The sequence below is a fragment of the Notolabrus celidotus genome, chromosome 5 (assembly GCF_009762535.1).
Source record: "Notolabrus celidotus isolate fNotCel1 chromosome 5, fNotCel1.pri, whole genome shotgun sequence".
Classification (NCBI taxonomy): Eukaryota; Metazoa; Chordata; class Actinopteri; order Labriformes; family Labridae; genus Notolabrus; species Notolabrus celidotus.
Window position 1 is genome coordinate 11,136,567 of NC_048276.1, and position 20,846 is coordinate 11,157,412.

Below are 20,846 nucleotides of genomic sequence, written 5' to 3' on the forward strand. Positions count from 1 at the left end.
CTTTTGAGCGTTTACTTGCATTACCTTTTAAATCCAGGTTGCGGGCTCCATTGGCGTGTTGAGTGACAGTGCGGGAATCAATCTTCAGGATGTGCACATTGTTGTTGTCACGAGAGATCGCCACATTGTGCCACTGGTTGTCACTGAGCGGCTTGTCTGAGTTTCCTTTCATTAGTGACGGCCCATTTCCCAAGTCAAAGACATAATGAATGTACCTACAGGACAATGCAGAAGTTTGTATTTGGCATTTCTATTTCCAGTATGCTTCCTCCACTCAGCCTGTTTCATTTTTAAACAAGTATTATCAGTTTCCGGTGATGAAATAATTCATATCCATTAAATTATTGCTGTTATGTGATTCCAGCAGGTATCAAATTATTCTGATGGAAAGCACAACCCTGCAGCTGCGTGCACTTCTGTCTGCCAGTCTGTTTTGTGATATAATCACAGAGGGGGGCTCCTAGTCAGAAATCTGCTCCAGCTTTGTTGACGTTCAAAAAAAATAACAGTAAGTGTACGTAAACACACACAGTAAGGCTTAAGGCATGACAGGGCACTGTCAGAAAATAAATCTCGTTTGTATCAAAGTAGAGCAACATCCACGACAAAGCTGCTACACTTCACACGTAACGTTGAGCAGCCTGAAAACTGTGACAGAAGTGTTGGAAGCCATTTTTGTTGTCTGTGTTGTCTGTGCGAGCTTCTGCTGCAGGCTCCAGAGCTGAACAAGGCCTCCTGCTGACTAATTGCTTACTGGGAGAAAGTCTGTGCAAGGCTTGACAGTGGGAGGCTACAATTGTTGCTATGCTTGCTCTGTTTTCGGCAACCTTTTCCCTGCTAGTCTCTCTGTCACAAAAATTATTTACAATGAATAAAACATTTGGAGCATATTTGTTGCCAAATGTGCTTGAGAACAGTTGTGCAAGAATTATACAAGTACTGCAGTAACGTCAGATATACTTTTTGCACTCATGCCTCCTCTCTTTGCTTTTCTCCCTTTAACAAAATTATTTATGATGAACAAATGGTTTTAAAGCTGTTTTGTATCCCTCTACTTTGCTGCAGGCAGATTAATTCAAGATATGAATCATGATGAGGTAATTCTGAACTCAACAAAGTAAAATAGAGAAACACTTGTCATATTTTCATAAGCCTTTGGTGTTATTGCACAGAAACAAACGACTACAAACATACAATTGGATGTATATTAATGTCCTACCCCAGAAAACCCTTTCTATCTTTTCTAATGACATCTAAGGACTTACCCTTTGACAAGCTCCACCACAATGAAGTCACTACCATCTCCAGAGTTATAAAGTATCAGGCCATCAGGACTGGTGGTCTTAAACTGGAAGAAAAGGTGCATGGAGGCGTAGGCCTGCAAGGTGGAGAAAGCCAGGTAGCTAGCCTGGGTTTGAAAAGTTACAGGATTGGCCACAATATGCCTCATGCCAAATCGAGCATTCAGCTCGCAGTAGGATATGTCTCCGTTCTTGCACTGGTCCAGATAGAGCATCCCATTAAATGAGAGAGCTTGCAGGTGGCCGATGAAGTTGGAGGGCATCACAGAGATGAAACGCCGCTCTGTCATGATCCCCGTCTCGATGTTATTGAACTCCAGGCGGGTGTGGGCGCCAGTCATATGGCCTGAGGAACCAAAGACGCAGCTTGAATTGCAAATACCTTTCAATCTGTTTATTTTTTCAAGCACATCTCCTTCTTTCGTCCCTACTACTATACCTTCCACAGTCACATTGTCAACAGAGAGCTGCAAATTCTTCCCACGCCGGACCACCTTCACCGTGTGCCACTCATTGTCATTCATCTTCTCGCCTACGAGGAGTATCTCTGGTCCCTTGCCTGAGAGGAGGAAAGCGTCAAGTGACAATCATACCACATGAGCTCGGTATACAAACACGATTATACACACTGCAGCTCTCGACATGAGAAGCACCCTCTACCCAGGGCGCACACATTTGTTCACATACAGCATCATGCACACGCACACGCACACGCACACGCACACACACACACACACACACACACACACAAATAATTTCTACTCAATACTCAACAAAGAAGCTGCAGTAGTAGCTGTTTTCTTGATGTTGAATAGCTGACATGTAAAATTATTTCTGTTCTGAAATAGATGTTTTTTTCTTCAGAGGGCTATTTAATTGATGCCTACATGTGGGTTATACCAAGAGGCTTGGCTCAAACACACAGCTCTAAGTTTCATAATTTCTTATCTTACTCCTTTCTCGCTGGTTTTAAAATAGGTCACAGTGCAGAAGCTTGCCACTGCAGCACCGTCATCCCGAATCAGTGCCTATGCAACAGGCCGACACGGCAGTTCAAAGGAGTTCTGACATCGCTTGGGAAACTAATTGGCCATGCCTAAGCTGACTGCGCCTTTAGGGGTTTGTCTGTCTAATTGAGCTCAGGGTGCAGGAGAATTACAGGGGACGTACAGAGGGCAATAAATGGAAAACATCAACTGGTTTCAGAACACTTCCCTGTTTTTATCCTGGGGGAAATAAAGACTGCGACGGGAGACCTTGTCCAGCACTGCATATCAAGTGTCTGTACAGAGCGCTGCATGATACCTCCATCCACCTGCTGAATATCGACTGCGCACACCAGACGGATCAATCAGACCAAAGCCTGCTTCCCCTGCTGTATTTGATGGATTTATTTAGATAATGAAAAACAAACCACTCTGAAATCGTATCCAGCACAACACAGAAATTGTTGCCTTGTGAGCTGAATCCTCTGCCACGAAAACAGAGGTACTAATTTGTTGTAATAAATGAAGAGATAGTAGGGACATGTTCAACTTATCTGAACCTGTCAGAGGGGAGCTTGGTCTGATGTCAGCATCTGAACTTATCATCCCAATAACCAAAACTGACAGAGTAAAAACGTTGCCAAGTTAAGTTTTGAGGTTTTTTTTACGGTCAGCCTATTGCTTTTAAGGAAATTGAAGGTGCAAATACGAATTTTAGTTGACTGTTGCTCCTGCTGATCACTTCGGACTTTACTTACATGCATACTTATAAACACACATACTTTTTTACACCTCACGCACATTGCTTGTTACTTGTTCACTTTTGTTCTACTTTATGTTTATATGTCTGTGTGTGTGTATGTGTTCCTGTTGGGCGCATCTTGGTCAGGTCATGTTTGTAAATGAGAACTGGTTCTCAAACATTTTTACCTGGTAAAATAAAGGTCTAATAATAAAATAAAAATGGAACTAAGCTATTTTACCTACCTTAGTATGTTAAGAAGTCTTCTAAAGTTACTATTGTGTGTAAAAAGTTGTAACTGCGCTGCAAAATTAAATCAGTAGCCTACAATGACTTCGCTTGGGTCAGCATAATCTGGTTTGAAGACAAAGAAAAAAAGAACAGAGTTTTAATTTAATTAAATAAGCTTACCAGACCTCTTCCTGATCTTCTGTTATCTTGCCAATGCTTCATTAGCCGTTACGAGGATAGCACTAGGCGAACACTGGCATTCATATATGTCTATGCTAGCACTAGTTTGTGATTGAATTGCATTGTGGGCAACATAGGCTTTAGGTAGAAATAAGAACAAAGAATGTGCAGGATTAGAAAAAAAAGGTACATTGCTCCATCTCTCATCCATTATCTATACTGTTTTTTCCCGCTTGGGGTCAGGGGGTTGCTAGCCTATCACAGAGGTACCTCTCTGTTTCTTTCAAATACCTGTTTTTCCTGATTCTGCCATTTTTTAAAACAATAAAGTAATTCGAGAGGTCTCCAAAAGGAATCTCTTATCTCCGTTATCTCTCTTATCTCTCTCTTAAATAAAGCATGCATTAATTCTCCTATCACTAACTACATTGTTTACGTTCTAGTTTTTACTTTGAAAGATGGGTCATGCAAGCAAAGTTTACTAGCTGTCTTTCTCTCAAACAAGAGGCTTAACTAATGACGCAGTGATCATGGGAGTTGTTATCTCCATTGTTCAACATCAACAAAGTGGATAAAAAAATGTCTGAAATAGCCTTACTGAAACATTAAGATAAATGTGACATATATGTTATCAAGACATACAAACAGTAGGTTGAGTCTTGCCACAAAGACTGTGGTTTGCATATGTGAGGAGTAAAATTGTGGAATAGATGTATAAGCTACACCCTGACATCAGACTTAACTCTTTTTGAATAGTGGGCTCCTTTCATAGTACCTTCTTTTTCTCAATCTCAGGTTCAAGAGCAAGCCACACATGTACAACTCCTTTTAGTCCAGTTTGATTAAAATTGAATTTGATTTGATATTTTCAACTCAGGATGACTTCAAAGGTGTGGGGTGGTTAAACAGGTCAGCAGTATGAGTGAGCTGGGTCTCTGTGAATGCAGGATGTGCGTGTTAATTAAAGCATGTTACGGTGATTCTGTAATGCTGCAGAACAAATGCATCTTTCTGAAGTGTGTATTGTAACATCATTCCCCAGATTCCACAGAATTAACCAAGAGCATTGTAGCAACATTTGTTCTAACAACCATTACCCTCCCACTGACAGCTCGGAGCAGCTGTTGCAGATGTGCTGTCTCTTTGATTTCATCAGAAATAAGCTGAGACTGCTCACCTCAGAGATCAGAACTCCTCAGCCTGTAATAAAAATCTAAGATTGTTCTTTGAAGTCAAATAGGATAGGCTATTTAGAATTCCTGAAGAGCCCACATGCGAATTGATGTTTTCCATCATTTCTAGCAGACACTCACACTGCCATTTCATTTGAGCTTTATTTTCTGCTATCTACTCTAAAATATGTTAACAGGCCATCCATCATTTCATCCTCAGTATTAAGCTCATCAGAGGTCAGTGGTGCAGCAGACTAACAGTGTTTTTGATCAGGAGGATGATTCATTTTGCAATGAAATGCACATGCAGTACACATTTTCTGGGGACAGTGCATGATAGTACGATGCCATCTGCTGGTGGAGAGGGTAACTTTCAGGACAGATATCTGAGGTGAGACGCAGCCTCTTTTGATAAGCCTTGTTCAATACATATTTGCATCTCTATTTACATATTTATTTGACTACACATTTAACTGTGTGTGTCATAGACTGTTTAAATTGGCTCTAAATTATTATTTTGCAGGTTGGTCATTGAAGGGGTTTACAGGGACAGTACATGCACACCTCACTTCTGTTTGAGCATCCACTCACACACGATAGCACACACACACACACACGCACGCACACACACACACACACACACACACACACACACACACACACACACACACACACACACACACACACACACACACACACACACACACACACACACACACACACACACACACGCACACATGCACACACGCACACACGCACACACACAGTACTCACCTTGATCAGGGGAAACAATGTTACCCAGTAAACATAAAGGACTGTTGCCTTGGCTGGTACATGCAGAATTAATTTGTCATAACAGTAAAAGTGACCCTATGTGCTTCAGGCTATAGCTTTTAAAACGGCTCCTCTGATCAATAGATCAACACGAGACAGAATCACAGTACAGACTGCAGGGTATTGATTTTCCTATAGTACAAGATTGAATGTTGAAATATGTTTCAGAGTACAAACGCTTGTTGCAGTGGCTTCTTTTTATCCCAGGTCTGCATATATACAACATAATGACTGATATTTAAGCTGCTCTGTAATCAGTGAGGAGCTGAACATTTCTAGCTGTGTTTCAGAGAGTCCAGGAATTATTCATACACAAGAGGTTGGAAGCAAGCTTTCAGCCGACACTCGATCAACTGATAACATTTATGTGCATTCATAAGCCGCCCCTGTATTGGATGATCTATATCAGAAAACCGTTCACCTTTCCACTGGAAATAGCTTTTATCTGTTTCTCGCTCCGCTTCAGTCTGAACCAAAACTTAAATGGCTTTTCTCTCAGTATCAGGTTTGAGCAACAATCTACATCATAAATTCCAACATCACCTAAAGTGGCACTCCATTTCACTACGGTACAAAATACGAGAAAATCAATTCTGATGACAGAGAGGAGGATCAGCCTCTCAGGCATTTGTCTGCTTTTAATCAATGGAAATACATTGTTCATCTAAATACCCCACAGTTCTTAAAAACATGATGGATGCTCTCTTCCTCTCTTCTCCTGGGTGTTTATATTAAATCATTTCTCATTGTAAATGATTTCTTTGACACTTTAAACCTTTATCAAGTTTATCCTGTTGCACTGTTCAGCACATCTGGTTCAGGACACCTCCTTAATTAATAACTCCAGGGTATCACAAAGCAAGATAAAACACTCTATGACGACAAGTTATACAAGACTCCTGATTTGCCATGCAAAACTGTCTTCTTCTGGTTTCATCTTCTTAAAAAAGATGTTAGACTTTAACACCCCAAAATAAGATAATGAAGTGCAACAAACAGCTCTCTAGCATATTTCAACATTTAAAATAAGTCTTTTGATCACTGCCAGTCTTGTCTCCCGCTGATCTAAAGATCAGATTTGAACTTAAGCTTTAAATGAATTGCAGCCCTATCACTGCAGTGTGATTACACACTAACAGAATCAAAATTTCCCTCTAAACAGAGCCTGAACACCGCTTCTCCCACTAAAGCTAATTGCTAATTGTACTTGAACTGTTCCTAATTATCAGCTATGTGAGGAAATTAGTCACAGGCGAATGAATGACAGCAGCTAAACAGTAGACTTCTGTAGGTCAATTTTAGCTACATTTGATTACAACATCATTAGATTGCAATAATGAGAAAATGTGTTATTTAAATTGTTGCCAAAATGGGGATTTTATGAGTGGAGATCCAATTATATGAAACTTTACAACTTCTTGCCACAATGAAGGCTCATTCTAGGTCTTATCTTTGTAATGACGCTTGTGAGTGGGACTTAAGCAGCAGTAAACAAGGACTATTATGTAGCTGAATCAATGAGTTGTGTTGTGTTTCAGAAGGGAACAGAGGAGGCATATGTTGATACCACAGAGCATTCTTTCTAAATCATGGTACAGTAAATAAACATAGGAGACACTTACTGAGATTACAGTCTATCCTGATACAATCTGGTGAGAGAGAGAGTGAGATGGTGAGATTAAAAGAAAAAGGAGCAGCACAAAGAGGAGAATATTTCACATCCTTCAAGGTATATTCTGCAGACAGTTCAGTGATTTCAGAGCCCACCATCCGGGGACAGCCTCGAGAGTCTAAACCGCCACTTTCCTCCCTGTAGTGTACAGTACATAACACTTGAAAAAGGAAAAGTGAGAGAAAGGAAAGGCCTCAGCATGCGTCTGGCATTGCTGGAAGCATAATAGACCAGATCGAAGTGGGGATCAATAAGGGTTTTATTGACCATAAAAGTAGAGGTGCACCAGTTTTATTTTTAGTGTGGAATAGGCTCGGATGTGTCGGCTTACGTTTACCGTCTGCAAATGAATTTTACTGTTTCAGATACTTTCACTGATGGCTTCACTCACAGGTGCTTTGAGGTTTTACACCAAATACGCACAGCAGTGAGGAAAATAGTTTGAAGCTGGTAAGAAAAATGGAACCTATGCTCAATTTAGTTTTTACATCTGGAACCGAATAAACCATCTTGAAACTATCCAAGGAGGAAAATACATTCACTGTAAAGATCAGATGAGTTTGGTTGTTAAAAATAGTTCATTGTTACAGCAGTACATTGAACTTTAAATGAAAAGCTGCCCATCATTAATCAATCAATGAATCAATGAATCAATCTTTATCTATATAACGCCAAATCACAAACATTATCTCAAGACTCTTTCCAAACAGAGCAGATCTAGACCGTACTCTATGTTATATTATTAACAAAGACCCAACATCAAGACAGAATAAGATCAGGTCCCATACAGACAGGACTCAGTCTTATCTCATCTTAATCCACCATGAGCAGAGCACTTTGCAGCATTTAGCAAGTTAACAGGCAGAAACCTCGAGCAGAACCAGATTCATGTTAGACAGCCGTCTGCCTCGATCAAGTTGGAGTTGGATCATTGCAAATTCTCTTAGTTTTTGGAGTCTTAACACATGTTGTATATTAATTCTGTTCAATAGTATCATTAGAATATTTTTGTTGGCGTCTACATATATTGTAAAGTGAGGAAAAAGTTAAATCAATTACATAAAATACCAAAATACAGCTGAGAATGACCTGAATGCATCGACGTAATGAGCCTAATAAGTCTAATTGGTTTTATACCCAATACACCTCTACCCAAAAGCCCAACTTCAACTGGTCTTCACTCCTATACTCTAACTATTGGTCACTGCGGGTCTGTTAGTATTATATTCTCAGAGTTAAATACAGAGGAAAAGGGCGATTTGCACAACCTGCAGCCACAATTAACCTTACACCATGATAGAAGAAGAAAAAAAAAACAAGAGCACAAATGCTATGCTTTCATAATATTTTCTCATGTCTACAATGGTAAAAAATGTTTCCAAATCCAGTATTCAAATGTTTGGCCTCAAAACTGATTCACCCACTCATCATTTGCATGCCCTGAATAATGAAACCAGATCATGTGACTGCACATAAATACATTGGTGTAAGTCATGTGGCTGCGGAGTGCTCTCAAGCTGTCAACCATCACAGAGCAGTGGATACAGACAGCCAGAGACCGGGGGGACCTTCTGCTGCAGGTAAGTGTGCGTGTGTGCGTGTGTGCGTGTGTGCGTGTGTGCGTGTGTGCGTGTGCGCGTGTGCGCGTGCGCGTGTGTCCATCACTGGTGCCCTCTGCTCAGTGAGGCGGCTCTAACCTGGACAGGCCAGTAAATGTGAGGCGTGGGAACTACAATGGTCACATCTAAAGAGTGAGCAGTGAAAGTGGTAATATCTCAGGGTGATAACTGATCTGGTCTCTGACTGCCTTCTCCTTGAACTGCAGACAAGCCATTGAAGGGCTGAAAGAGCCGAGACAGTCAGATGGGACCTGACCACTGGATGAACTGAGAGAAAGGGAGAGATAGAGAGATAGAAAGAGAGAGTATATACACACCTGCAGTTGCTTAAAGTGATTTAAAACACCTTGAGTTTCTATGTTTTTTTTTTACGTCATAATTTCTCCAAAACGTTTATAAAGATTGCTTCTAGATAAAACCTTGATTAGTTTCACATCAATGACTCAGATGCTTATCCTATCAAATGTTTAATCTATTTAGCACAAGGTTACAACTTTCAATTTTCATGAATACATATACATATGCAACTCAGCCAAAAGGTTAAGTTGCATGCTTTATAAATGACTTCTTCCTTGGTTAAATTTCAGCTGAAGACCTTTGATGTATTTCTTACCTCCCTTTCTTTCTCCCAAACTGTAAACTTGCTGTTAAAAATATTTACAGCTTTCTTTACTTTAATCTTCATCCTTTAAAGTGAAAAAATAAAACAGGCTTCCTTCAGCTGCTGTTTATTTGCCTCATTAAAAGTTATATACTTTAGTTCTAACGATGACAACTTTACGCTTTAGGTATAATCTTCAGGTTAGCAAGAGATGTCTTTGTAGATTTTTCTGAGTTGAGCAGGTTAGGTCTCTTTGGGAAAAAATGTATTGAAAGATAATTCTCTTTCTGGTGGAGAGTAAGGTGGGGAGATAAAGTGGGGGTGGAGGTGGCTCAGTGTCAGAGTCAGTCATTTCTCTACTGTAAGGTTGGCGGCCGGATTCCAGCACCTGCAGTCACATGTAGAAGTGTCCTTGGGAAAGACCCTGAAGCCCAAACTGCTCCTGATTACATAGTCAGTGGAGTGTGAATGCATATGAATTAGAATTAATAATGATGGTCACCTAAAATAGCATCCTCTGCCATCAGTGTGTGAATAAAGGAAGCACTTTGTGTGGTCTAGAGCTGTACAGGTTCAAGTCCATTTGCTTTGACCATCAATACAACTGTCATATCTGTCGCTCAAATGAAATGTATCATTACAGCCAGCAGCCAGTAAACAATACAAAAAAACCTTGCAAAAGTATTGTTTTGCTATTCTAGAGCACAGCGTTTTCCAAATTTGGGCGTCCTGACCCTCTGGTGGGTCACCAGGAGGCACTTGGGGGGTTGTGGAAACGTGGTGGGATGGAGAGGGAAATAGAGCAAAACTAAAGCTAAACTAATAAAGTTTGTTTGTGACAATGACATCTTAATACACAGTAGGTATTTAGGTGACCCCAAATAGTCGAATATTCGACGATTCGTTCTAACGAGCCTTAGTCGACTGCCAATCTCATAGTCGAATATTTGCAAATGAAATGTGGATCATTCCATTCAAACCATGGGGGTGTTCAATGTCTAATTTTACATTATTTTCCTGTTTCCCGTAAATATAGTGTCTCATATAGCCTATTTTTATATAAATATAAACTTATTTAATGTAATTCTGAGAACAGCTCTTGAAGTGTTAAATCTCCTTTAAGTGGTAATTAAATTTCCCCTGGTAATTAAAGGTGGACCATTTAGCGGGGACCTGGGGAGCAGACGTACCTCAGCTGGCCTTTAAATCTTTCTACGGTCATGGTAGCTCAAAATGTCAGGAAATAGAACTTCAGTTTATCCTGAAAAATAGTGATGAAGATGAGGAGCAGCTTCATGAAGAGGGCTGCGAGATCAAGGATTACCGGACCACACAAAAACTGTACGGGGCCAAAAGAACGAGGAGGAATACCCAAAGCTGTCCGAAGCCTCAAAAACAATCCACAGCATCCCATCCACCTCCACACCATCAGAGAGGATATTCTCAAAGACAGGATTTACAGTTAACAAAGCAAGGAGCACACTTCTGCCCGTACACATGATGGTTTTCCTCGCGTACAATTTGAAAAGACTCAAGCGGACAAAGACGGGATGAAAGACTGTTTTAAAAGGTACTGTTAAGAGATTTAAAAACCCTTTAGCTGGTTCAGGTTTTTATTTAAACATTATACAAATGTTTAGCCTTAAGTTGGACAAACTACCCTCTGCAGCGCTGCTCTCCGCTGTGTGAACACTGTTTAAATATCTCCTGATTTCTTTCTCTATAGTGGCGCGTTGTTCCATGTTTAACGGATGGTGGCCTTATTTGAATTTTCTCTCCTTCACCACCTCGTTGTTTTTGCAATATAGATTTAAAAAATCTAAGTTTTATGCTCATAATATTCTGTTGTCCCTTTTACTTTAAGCTACGAGTCTCTTTATTGTAAAGGGTTATGCGTAATATTGTCATGCGGTCACCATCATGCAGACTTTGGGTCAATAAGGAAAAACAACAAACATTCGACTATTCGTCGACTATGGGCAAAATCTGATGAATCAGATTCGACTAAGCAAATCCTTAGTCGGGCTCACCCCTAATACACAGTATGTTCTTTTAGAAATATTAATCAATAGAATATGAACTCCATGTGTTCTTTTTTGTTTCCAGGACTTTAATTTAAGAAAATAACACCCATCACGTTCAGAATCTGGCCTATCAGAAACAAGCAGCTGCTTTGAGTGACGCTTATGAATCAGAAAGTTGCAGAACCATTGAGCTGCCTACCTCATCTTAAAACAGAAAAATCTCTAATAAGCAAAAAAGAAAACCAGGCGACCAACTGGACATGAATCAGCTGCAAAACAGCTACAACCATAGAGGACCACTTGGGTATCTATAACTTATCGGTATGAGCCAACAAACAGAAAGTACGGCTTTATCACAGCAAGTAAGATGTGCCCAAATGAGTTCTGAGTGACATTATAAAACACTGTTTACAAAGAATCCATTGAACCAAAGGAATTAATAACATTATCATTAACTGAAAATAAAATTAGGAATATATATGAAGAAGTTTTATGTTTCATTTTTTAAATTTGTCACCGTAACGGTCGAGGAAATAACATTTTTTGCAGGAAGGGGGGAAAATGCTACATGGGGGTCCTTGGCATGTTAAGGTTTGTGAACCCCTGTAGCAAACTGAAGACAATTTTTCTTTAATGGCCATCTGTGAGACTATTTCTTAGCCCGAAACGGTTGCCAGGCAACCAGTTATAACTCCAGGAAGTTACTCTAGAAATAATCTTATACCTAACCACTCCATACACCAGGGAGGAGTGTTTTTTTCATCACAGTTTTTCATACTGATTATAAAACGGGAGCTTTGGGGTAGTGCTATGCAGATTTTTTATTTCATTATTTTTACCATCTTACAGAACCGGGCTTTATATAGATTTATCTTTTCCAACGGCTTTTCTGAAGCTAAGCTAACTGGCTGCTGGCTATATCTTTATATTTCACGGACATGTGTGAGCTTGGTATTACTGCTCTCATCCTGCACAGATGCCAGAGACCATAGAAGCATATTTCTTTGAAATGTTCCCACAAACTCTGTTTATAGGTCAGCCACTTTTTAAGTGTCAATGATCTTTATTAAATTGTTATATTTTAGTTTATAACAAAGTACGTTTTTCACATTATCATTTGACGTACCTTTTTGAAAATAGTTTCCCTTATTTCAAGTTAAACAGATCTACTCTAAAAACAGGATAAAGAATTAGAATAATTATTATTGATGTGTTGATCTTTAAGCAACTGTAGCACTGTGTATGAAAAAGGTGATGAAAGAGTCTGAGACAAAACTGGTTTAAGGACTTGCTAGGTGATACGTCCTAAAAGGTCAACTGGCAATATCATTGCCACAGCAGGATTACCCAGGTTCACAGTGAGCTTCACTCTGCCTCCATCCAGCTCCAGACGCAGAGTGTCTGCCGACTCCTGGGAGGTGGTGGCCATCAGCAGCCCAAAGGCCCTCTGGGACATGAAGCGGAGGGACACATCCTCAGCCTCTGTGTGTATCGTCCTCGGCAGCACCACCTTCAGATACATGCTGCCGTCATAGCTCACCGCGGTGGCCTCTGTGGATTAAAAGGAGAGTTAGCAGAGATTAATCCCCAGGGGGAACCCCGTCGAAAAAATTTAAAACAGAGAGTAGAGTCTGTGTAATGAACCCTGAATTCTGCTTTGAGCTTATCTGAAGTGCTGCATGATATAATTTTAGATTGCAGTTTTCATCAGCTGCAGCAGATGGCAGAAAAAGCCTGAAGCATGTGGAGAGAGGGGGCGAGATTGCAGCAGCAATCAAATTTATAAAGGATTTATACCCATCATAGTGCACTACAAGGGGGATTTTAATATATCCCTCATACTATTAGCTGCCAATAGATCTGTGTAATTTGGTCTCTGTAAGAAAACCATCTGCATGGTGAATGCAGCGTGATTCAAGCCGAAGCAGCACCACATTTCTAATGATATGCTCAGCACTGGCAACCTTGTGATATTGACAGTTCATTAATGAATCACTATAATGTAAGGAAATACTGTAATCACGCCTGAATAGCTGGCATAGCTGGCTCTTTTGTCTTGTCAGTTTAGACTGGCAATGTGGAGGATGTGGGGGATGTACAGCTATAATTTGAATAGTTATGACATAATTTCGTGAGTAGGTGATCAAGCTGCAATTGCAAATGAAATTGTTACGGTTTAGGAGACCTGAGTTGAAAGCCTGATAATGAGCTTTCTTTGTTTCTTCATTTTTCCATTCCGTGCAGGCTCTTCCAGCTTCAACACAGCTAAGTTAATAAATAAAATACTGGCCAAAGTGTGTTAAGAGCTTTGCAGCACTATTTTAAAATCACTTATTCTCTTCTCCTCCATCTCAGAAACTCTTACCTTTCTCACAGCTTGGACCTAGATAGCCAGTACCATTGCAGTCACAAATGTGTCGGTTCCAGCCCTCTCTGCAGAGTCCACCGTTGGCACACGTGTCTCTGGTGCATCTGACATGAGTTTCTTTAGTGCAAAGGTTGCTGACACCTGTTGTGCTCTGAACCTCCGCCAACCTCCACAGGTTACGGCTCTGTCCGTCAATGAAGAGGTCCCTCACGCAGCCCACGTAGCCCAGGCCCAGGGATGCCGTCCAGACCTCTGGGGGGAGTATGAGGGCTTGGCGGTCCTCGGGCAAACCTCCGAGATACATGTCCCCATCGAGGTCAAGGACCTCACTGCCTTCGTTAGCAGAGAAGGGGATGCTCTGGCTGTTCACAGCGATGAAGCCTGTAGGGCAGGCAGTGAGTCAACTTACACAGAGTTTTCGTTGAGAGAAAATGAAGACAGGTGTGTGTGGGTTGTGTTAAGTGAGAAGTGAGAAAAAACTGTGAAATTGAGGAAGTGGGCACTACTCTCTGCTTGTCTTAAAAAGTGTGGATTAAAAAACGGCACTGCCAGTCCTTGGCAGCTGATTTTTTTTTTTTTGCAAAAGCAGAGGGTAAAAGTAAAACTTGCTCTGGAAAAGTAAAGAGTTATAAATGACAAATCAAAGCCTGTTGAGAGGGAATAAATGTATTTATAGAAATGTGAAGGAGGGAATAGAGAGGAGTGCCGTGTGTTTTCTGGCTTCTGCTAATAAGGCAGACATTTTAGGTTTACTAATAAGACCCAATCTAAGGTGGTTGAACTTAATTGGCAACTTGTGAAACAGGTTAACAGGGATTTTAAAAATGTGACACATTGATTATGTCTTACAAAAAATATCATAGCAATTAAACCTAATCTATATGCATGTTTCACTGCAGGTGATATAGAACAAGAGGGATGTGTGTATGACTATCTACATACTGACACTGGCAGTAATTCTACTTAAGCCATTTACTTCTGACATCAAGCTCAGAGATGGAAGCTAAACATAATATCATACCGGTGTGTACTAGGTTGGAAGTTATATAATTCCATAAAAAGACTAGTTATTATCATTTCATCAGATATGAACGATAAGCTTCTTAAAAGACAAGAGACATCTAGAGGGACATTGGGTTATGTTTCATGTTACAAATAACATAATTGAAAACCCAGAAGTGAACACCAGAAAACAGCTACTGTTAGTGTTAAGCCACTACCTAGCTAGGGTAACTGTTAGCTAGGAAGTGACTGGATGCTAACATTACCTTTTGAAAGTAATGAACAGTGGGAAAAGCATCCAGAGACATAGCTCTGCAAAAGCAACCTATGCAGTGTTGCCAACTTAGCGACTTTGTCTCTATATTTAGCAAGTTTTCAGACCCCTCTAGCAATTATTTTCAAAAAAGTGACGAGTGACAAATGTATGCAACTTTTTATGTTGTTAATGAAGACTTTTTGAGACTAACAAGAATGCATGTATCGTTATTACTCTTTTCAGCGAGCAGTGGATGCTGCTGTGAGTCCCTCTTAGGCTGCATTCAGAGCAGGAGGCGTTCATCCCTCAGCATCCAGACTGTACGAAGACACCGCTGGCTGATCTTGCCTACTGTCTCTTTTGGGTCCGTTAAGATTGTTAATGTTGATTGTAAATTTAGCAAATGTTATGGTTGAAAAATTTCACGTTTTACTTTGATTTGTTGTAGGCTCCTAAGTGTAGTTATAAATATATTTAGTGTGTTTTTAACCTCTTTTTGTCTCTCTCTCAACCTTAGACGTCTCTCCTACTGCGTCCATTATAATTAAAAAATATATGCAAATTAAGTAATCACGTCATTCAGCGTCTTCTAGCGACTTTTAGGACAGCCAATAGCTACTTTCCTCACTGAGGAGTTGGCAACACTGAGTCTATGTGATATTCCATTAGCTACCATCAGATAACAGATAATGTCTATATTAAGTGACTTCCTAGCTACTTAACTGTTAGCTAGGAAGTGAGTGAAGTGATGCTAACATTACCTTTTGAAAGTAATGAACAGTGGGAAAAGCATTGGGAGACATAGCTTTGTAAAAGCAACCATCAGCTAACATCAGACAACAGCTAATGTAAGTATTAAGCCCCTTCCTAGCTAGAGCAACTGTTAGCTAGGAAACAGCTGGATGCTAACATAAGGTTTTGAATACACCATAGCATAGGGAAGGCATTAAAAGACTTACAATTGTAAAACAACATGATAACCTATCAGTCATATATTTGTCTTACAATAACTAAAATTACCATTTTAGTATTAAAAATGAACAATTACTCCCTAGCAATGTTTATCTTAAGCTAGCAATATACATCTTTTCCTATCTTAAAAGACTAAACAACCTTCAAGACTGAGGTACTGTTAGCATTCAGCCACTACCTAGCTAACTGTTACATTGGCAGGTAAGGTATGAACTCTGACAAAAGGAAATCAAATATGTTGTTCTTTTTTTTTTTTTTTTTTTATATATATATTTTTGGCCTTTTTGCCTCTATTTTATAGGTCAGCTGAAGAGAGACAGGAAATGTGGGGAGTAGAGAGTGGGGGAAGACATGCAGGAAATGGTCGACGGCCGGGAAACGAACCGGCGACCCCTGCGATGAGGACTGTAGCCTCTGTATGTGGGGCGCTTAGACCGCTAGGAAATATGTTGTTCTAACTTGAAATTTTGCTGAATGTCCCTCCAGATTTTTGTTGTCAGTTGCTTATCACCCAGAAAATATTGAAATGAAGATTCCCTTAGTTAGCCCACCTCATGAGGAAATGTCAATTGTCAGAGAAAAATGGCTGCCATGTAAATGTGGTATATACAGGCAGTTTCACAGCTGGTAACCTTTCTCTCCACAACTAAAACAGAGTAACAGAAAAAAGGCTTTCCCTGCCCTTTTAAAAGAGACATTATCTTCTTACCATTGCGCCCTTTCCTCTGGAAGTCAACATGGCACCACTCGCCATCGTCCAGCCTCTTGTTACTGGCTTTCATCTTGATGCTGCCAGAGCCCATATCCATGACCAGGTAGAGAAGTCCATCTAGTAGCTCTATGGCAAAGAAGTCAGCCCGGGGCTTCCTGTCAGGCAGTGTTCCCTGCAGACTACCATGGCTGAACAGCAGCATGCCGCTAGGCTCTGTGGTGCGGAAGTCAAAAGATATGGCACCCGTCTTCTTTGTATTCCACCTTGGTAGTGTCAAGTAGGCAGCCGGCGTGTCGAAGGTGACTGGCTCCAGGGCTTCCACATTCTCGCAGCTGAATATCAGGTCACCATGGATACTGATCTTAGGGTCTCTCTGTTCAGCCAGCCGTGACAGTTCCAGCCTAAACTCATTATTCTTGTAGACCACCTAATAAATGAGAGAGATGTCATGGTGAGATGACAGCCGGAGAGAGCAATAAATTCAGAGCAAAGGGTTGGAATATTACTCATCGATAAATACTAGAATCGATATGACACAGCAGCAGTCACAAGGACACGCAGCAAAAAACACAATGAATCATCCCTGGAGTCAGAGCTAGGTTAGAAAATGTCCCAATGATTTCATTTTCAGAGTTGTGTCAAATAAACTTGCACCATTAACTATAAGGATGTAGGAGCCCTTGATGCATTTCTTAGAATTAAAATCAATCATACTTGTCCCACTAAAATGTTCCTGACTCCTGCTGTGTCAGGGATAGAGGAAGCTTTTAGAACTAAACACATTTTGTCTACTGTGTCTCAAAAAGCTGAATATTTTTAATAATTTGTGCGACCAGCAAATTTTCCTCACTATATCAGTCTGCCTGTTTTTAGATCTAAATGAAAAAAAAACCAAATTGTCACGAGAGCAAAGAAGGCAGCAAGCTCTCAAATACTTGTGCAACTGGAAAATGTACTCAGATTTGAATGCAAATGCAAACATTTGAGAGCTTTAGCTACTTCACTTAGGAGAGGACAATGGGTCTGACAGTGGAATAGATTCAAAGTGGAAGTGATGGAATCACAGACCGAGCACCTACAAAATGACAAATAATTATATGTTTTTATTCAAAGTAAACAGTCCCGGCTGAGATGGTGGGTGGGAGAGGTGGACTCTCATGCAATCTCTTGCAAGCACAACACAAAATGTATTATTTAAAGAGCTAAAATAAGTAAATGGAAGAGGGCATAAACTTGATTTTTCTGTCTTATTGCTGAGCTCGTGGAGCAGAAGCAGCTAAACAGTGGTAAAATATTGGATTTTGCGCTCTTGCTGCAGTGAATGCATAATAGACCTCCCTCTGTCTTTGAGGAAAGTCTGGCTATTGATTTGATATTTAAGATCAATCACATGAAAATGAGGGCAATCTTTAACCATTATAGAGATACTTATAGCAAATACAAGATATACTGTGATGCATTCTCCACACTGTGACATTTTGCATTTTATTTATTTTAGTTTTTCATTTTTCATGAAATGTATTTCTTATTTTTGCATTTTGTTTTAGCTTTCAGCTTTAATTTTGTGCTTCCAATTCATGTACATTACTTCCCGCCTCTTTGTGGTTTCCTGTCTGGAATTGTGTACCCCTCTATTATTGTTGTCACCTGTGCCTTATTTGTCTCACCTCTGTTATTACATTTAGCTCCCAAGAGTATTTAGTCTTCTCCTTTTTCTGTGTCAGAAGCTCTGTGGTTTTTTTTTCTTGTGCTATTCCTAGTGTTTTCACCTCATTTTTCTGGACCATGACAGGTTTTTTTTTTAATATTTTCTTCTTACCAGAAAACATCTTACAGTCTGCATTTGGGTCCCCACCCTCTGTGTTAAAACCAAACATGATACACACAATATCCTGCCCTATAGTGAGAGAATACCTTGATATAACGCGTCCCTCCTTTGTGCTGCAACTGTATTGTTTTTCCTTCTTCATTCCAAGTTAATCAATATGCACAGCAGGAAACAACAGCCCTTGTCTCATTTTGTATCAGTTGTAAGTCACCCGGAGCCCACTGTTATCTGCCACACAGCTCAGAAAACCCGTCACCACCTGAGGTGACACAGCACACTGCACATAGGACTAACAGCCGAGCTGAGAGGCAATTTGAGCCAATATCACACTTCACACTGCCTCAGTGTGACTAATTAAGCAGTGAAATCAGATGGTGAAACTGACCATCAAGAAAGAAGTGTAACAAGCAATTTTTTAATGGGAAGACAGTCAATCAAAACAGCCACTCACATAAAGCGTGAACAGAGTCTGAACGCTTGCAAACAGACATTGTTTGAAACCAAATCCAACAAAAAGGCACACTGTGACCTCTGCAGGGTTATTACATAAGCCAAAGGACAATACAGGAAGTGGAATCCTATTTCACCAATTCAGACGCCTGTTGTATGTGACAAGGATTACAGAGTATCCCAAAACACAAGAATAAAGCTCTCTCAGTGTCGATTGACAAAGCCCTCATGTCTTTCATACTCAAGTGAAGAATAACAGCAGTCTGAGAATAAAATCTCCTCCGCTGCTAACCGCTGTGAGAGCACATTCTTCATAACCAAATTGGGCTCAATCTATGAAGCATTGGAGAAACCTAATGATGAGGTCTAGGATATCCTGTGTGCACACAGTAGTATGGGCCAATAAGCCGGCGGCTTCAAAGACAAATTCATCTCTGCCTGCAGGTTGTTGTAGTCGTGACATTTGTCTGAAAGTGGCCATTATTTTTCCTGTACCTGATGAACCTGATGGCCCCCACCCAGCAGCACTCACACCTCTTATCATGGAACGACTAGGGGGATTAGTCATGGCCTACACTCTCTGCGTTCAATACAAGAAGATAGATTTCCCTCTCCATAGATCTTCTGCTTTTACGGCTCTGGTTCAGGCTGACCCGGCTCTGAACCTGGCCCCTGGATTTCTTGACAGAGCTGATCCCGTTAGATCAGCTCTGCTGCTGCTATCGCTTACCCTCATTACCGAGACTTTTCTGTTTTGTCATCCCATTGTCATTACTCCTTACCCCGTCACCCTCTCTCTGTTTGCCTACAGTTCATCTGTGTGAAAACGCAGAGCAATGGTAGGTCTTAACATCACCACCAGGCGCACCGCCTACAGAGCGGAGGTTGCAGCATTGGCAGCGGTGCTGGGACAACAATCTGTCCATAAATAACATCTCATTTTCATTTCAGTGTATTCATACTGCAGATAGTTATGTAGAGACTGAATTTGAAACCATACAGTTAAAGCTTTATTGCTTTCAAATGATAATATGTACTTAATTACACAGCTAATACAGCCAATTCTAATACAAATACATAAAAATAATGCTACAATAAATTCCCTTCACGTGTCTGTACTGGGTTATTGTTAATAGTTTTCATGGATATGCAAAACATCTGTAGACTGTGGGAACAATGAGACCAAAAGCCAAGAACAAGCAGAATATATGTGAGTGACTTTCTGAGGCTGTTCTCAGAGAGTTTTGAGCAAAATACTAGCAGCAAAATGTGAACCGGTGAATGCTAATTTGACAGGTATAAGTCATATTTTCACATTAGCATGCAAACATAGGATATAAGTACCTGACATAATACAGCTAATGGTGAAGTCATTACACAAATAGTCACGTCATTGGACAAACAAGTGATGAATCAAAATGTTTAACCAATCATGGTCAACATGAGAATTCAGGGGATGAGAAAGTATTTTCCCCTTCGAAGAGACTCTCATTAATGGTTTTAAATTTCATGACAATTTCACTCAAACCACAAATGTCAACTTCATTGTTGTAACAGACAAAACATCAGGGGATCAAAGACTGCATGAGTCATGTTTTTTGACAACCTTGAATGTGTGTTCAATTTTAATAGCTATGTTGCCAGCTGGAGAATGCAGCAGTATCATCGTGTAAAAGATAACATGCTTGGACTGAAAAAAAAAAAAAAAAGTATTGTAAATAGTAAAAAGAGCAAGGGAAGTGCCAAGATACTTCACTGAAAGCCAAAAGTATGCCTGTATCATTTGAATAGAACAGAGGCGTTATCATCTGAACAAGAAGGAATGTGATAAATTAACCAGCACATTCTCAGTCAAATGGCAAAAACTACTTCTTTGGTCCAAGGAATCACACACAG

The 20,846-nt window shown here is 40.3% G+C and overlaps 1 protein-coding gene across 1 annotated transcript in view; it reads right to left on the reverse strand.

Annotated features, from left to right (window-relative positions):
- nrxn2a (neurexin 2a) overlaps positions 1 to 20,846 on the reverse strand; it is a 149,187-nt gene that overhangs the window by 68,597 nt on the left and 59,744 nt on the right. The window contains exons 8-14 of the mRNA XM_034683753.1: positions 16,670 to 17,099; positions 13,728 to 14,111; positions 12,710 to 12,913; positions 7,069 to 7,095; positions 1,741 to 1,860; positions 1,266 to 1,647; positions 25 to 215 (exon numbers count right to left, since the gene is read on the reverse strand). Coding sequence (XP_034539644.1) covers positions 25 to 215; positions 1,266 to 1,647; positions 1,741 to 1,860; positions 7,069 to 7,095; positions 12,710 to 12,913; positions 13,728 to 14,111; positions 16,670 to 17,099 — 1,738 coding nt within the window. The remainder of the gene's footprint in view (positions 1 to 24; positions 216 to 1,265; positions 1,648 to 1,740; positions 1,861 to 7,068; positions 7,096 to 12,709; positions 12,914 to 13,727; positions 14,112 to 16,669; positions 17,100 to 20,846) is intronic.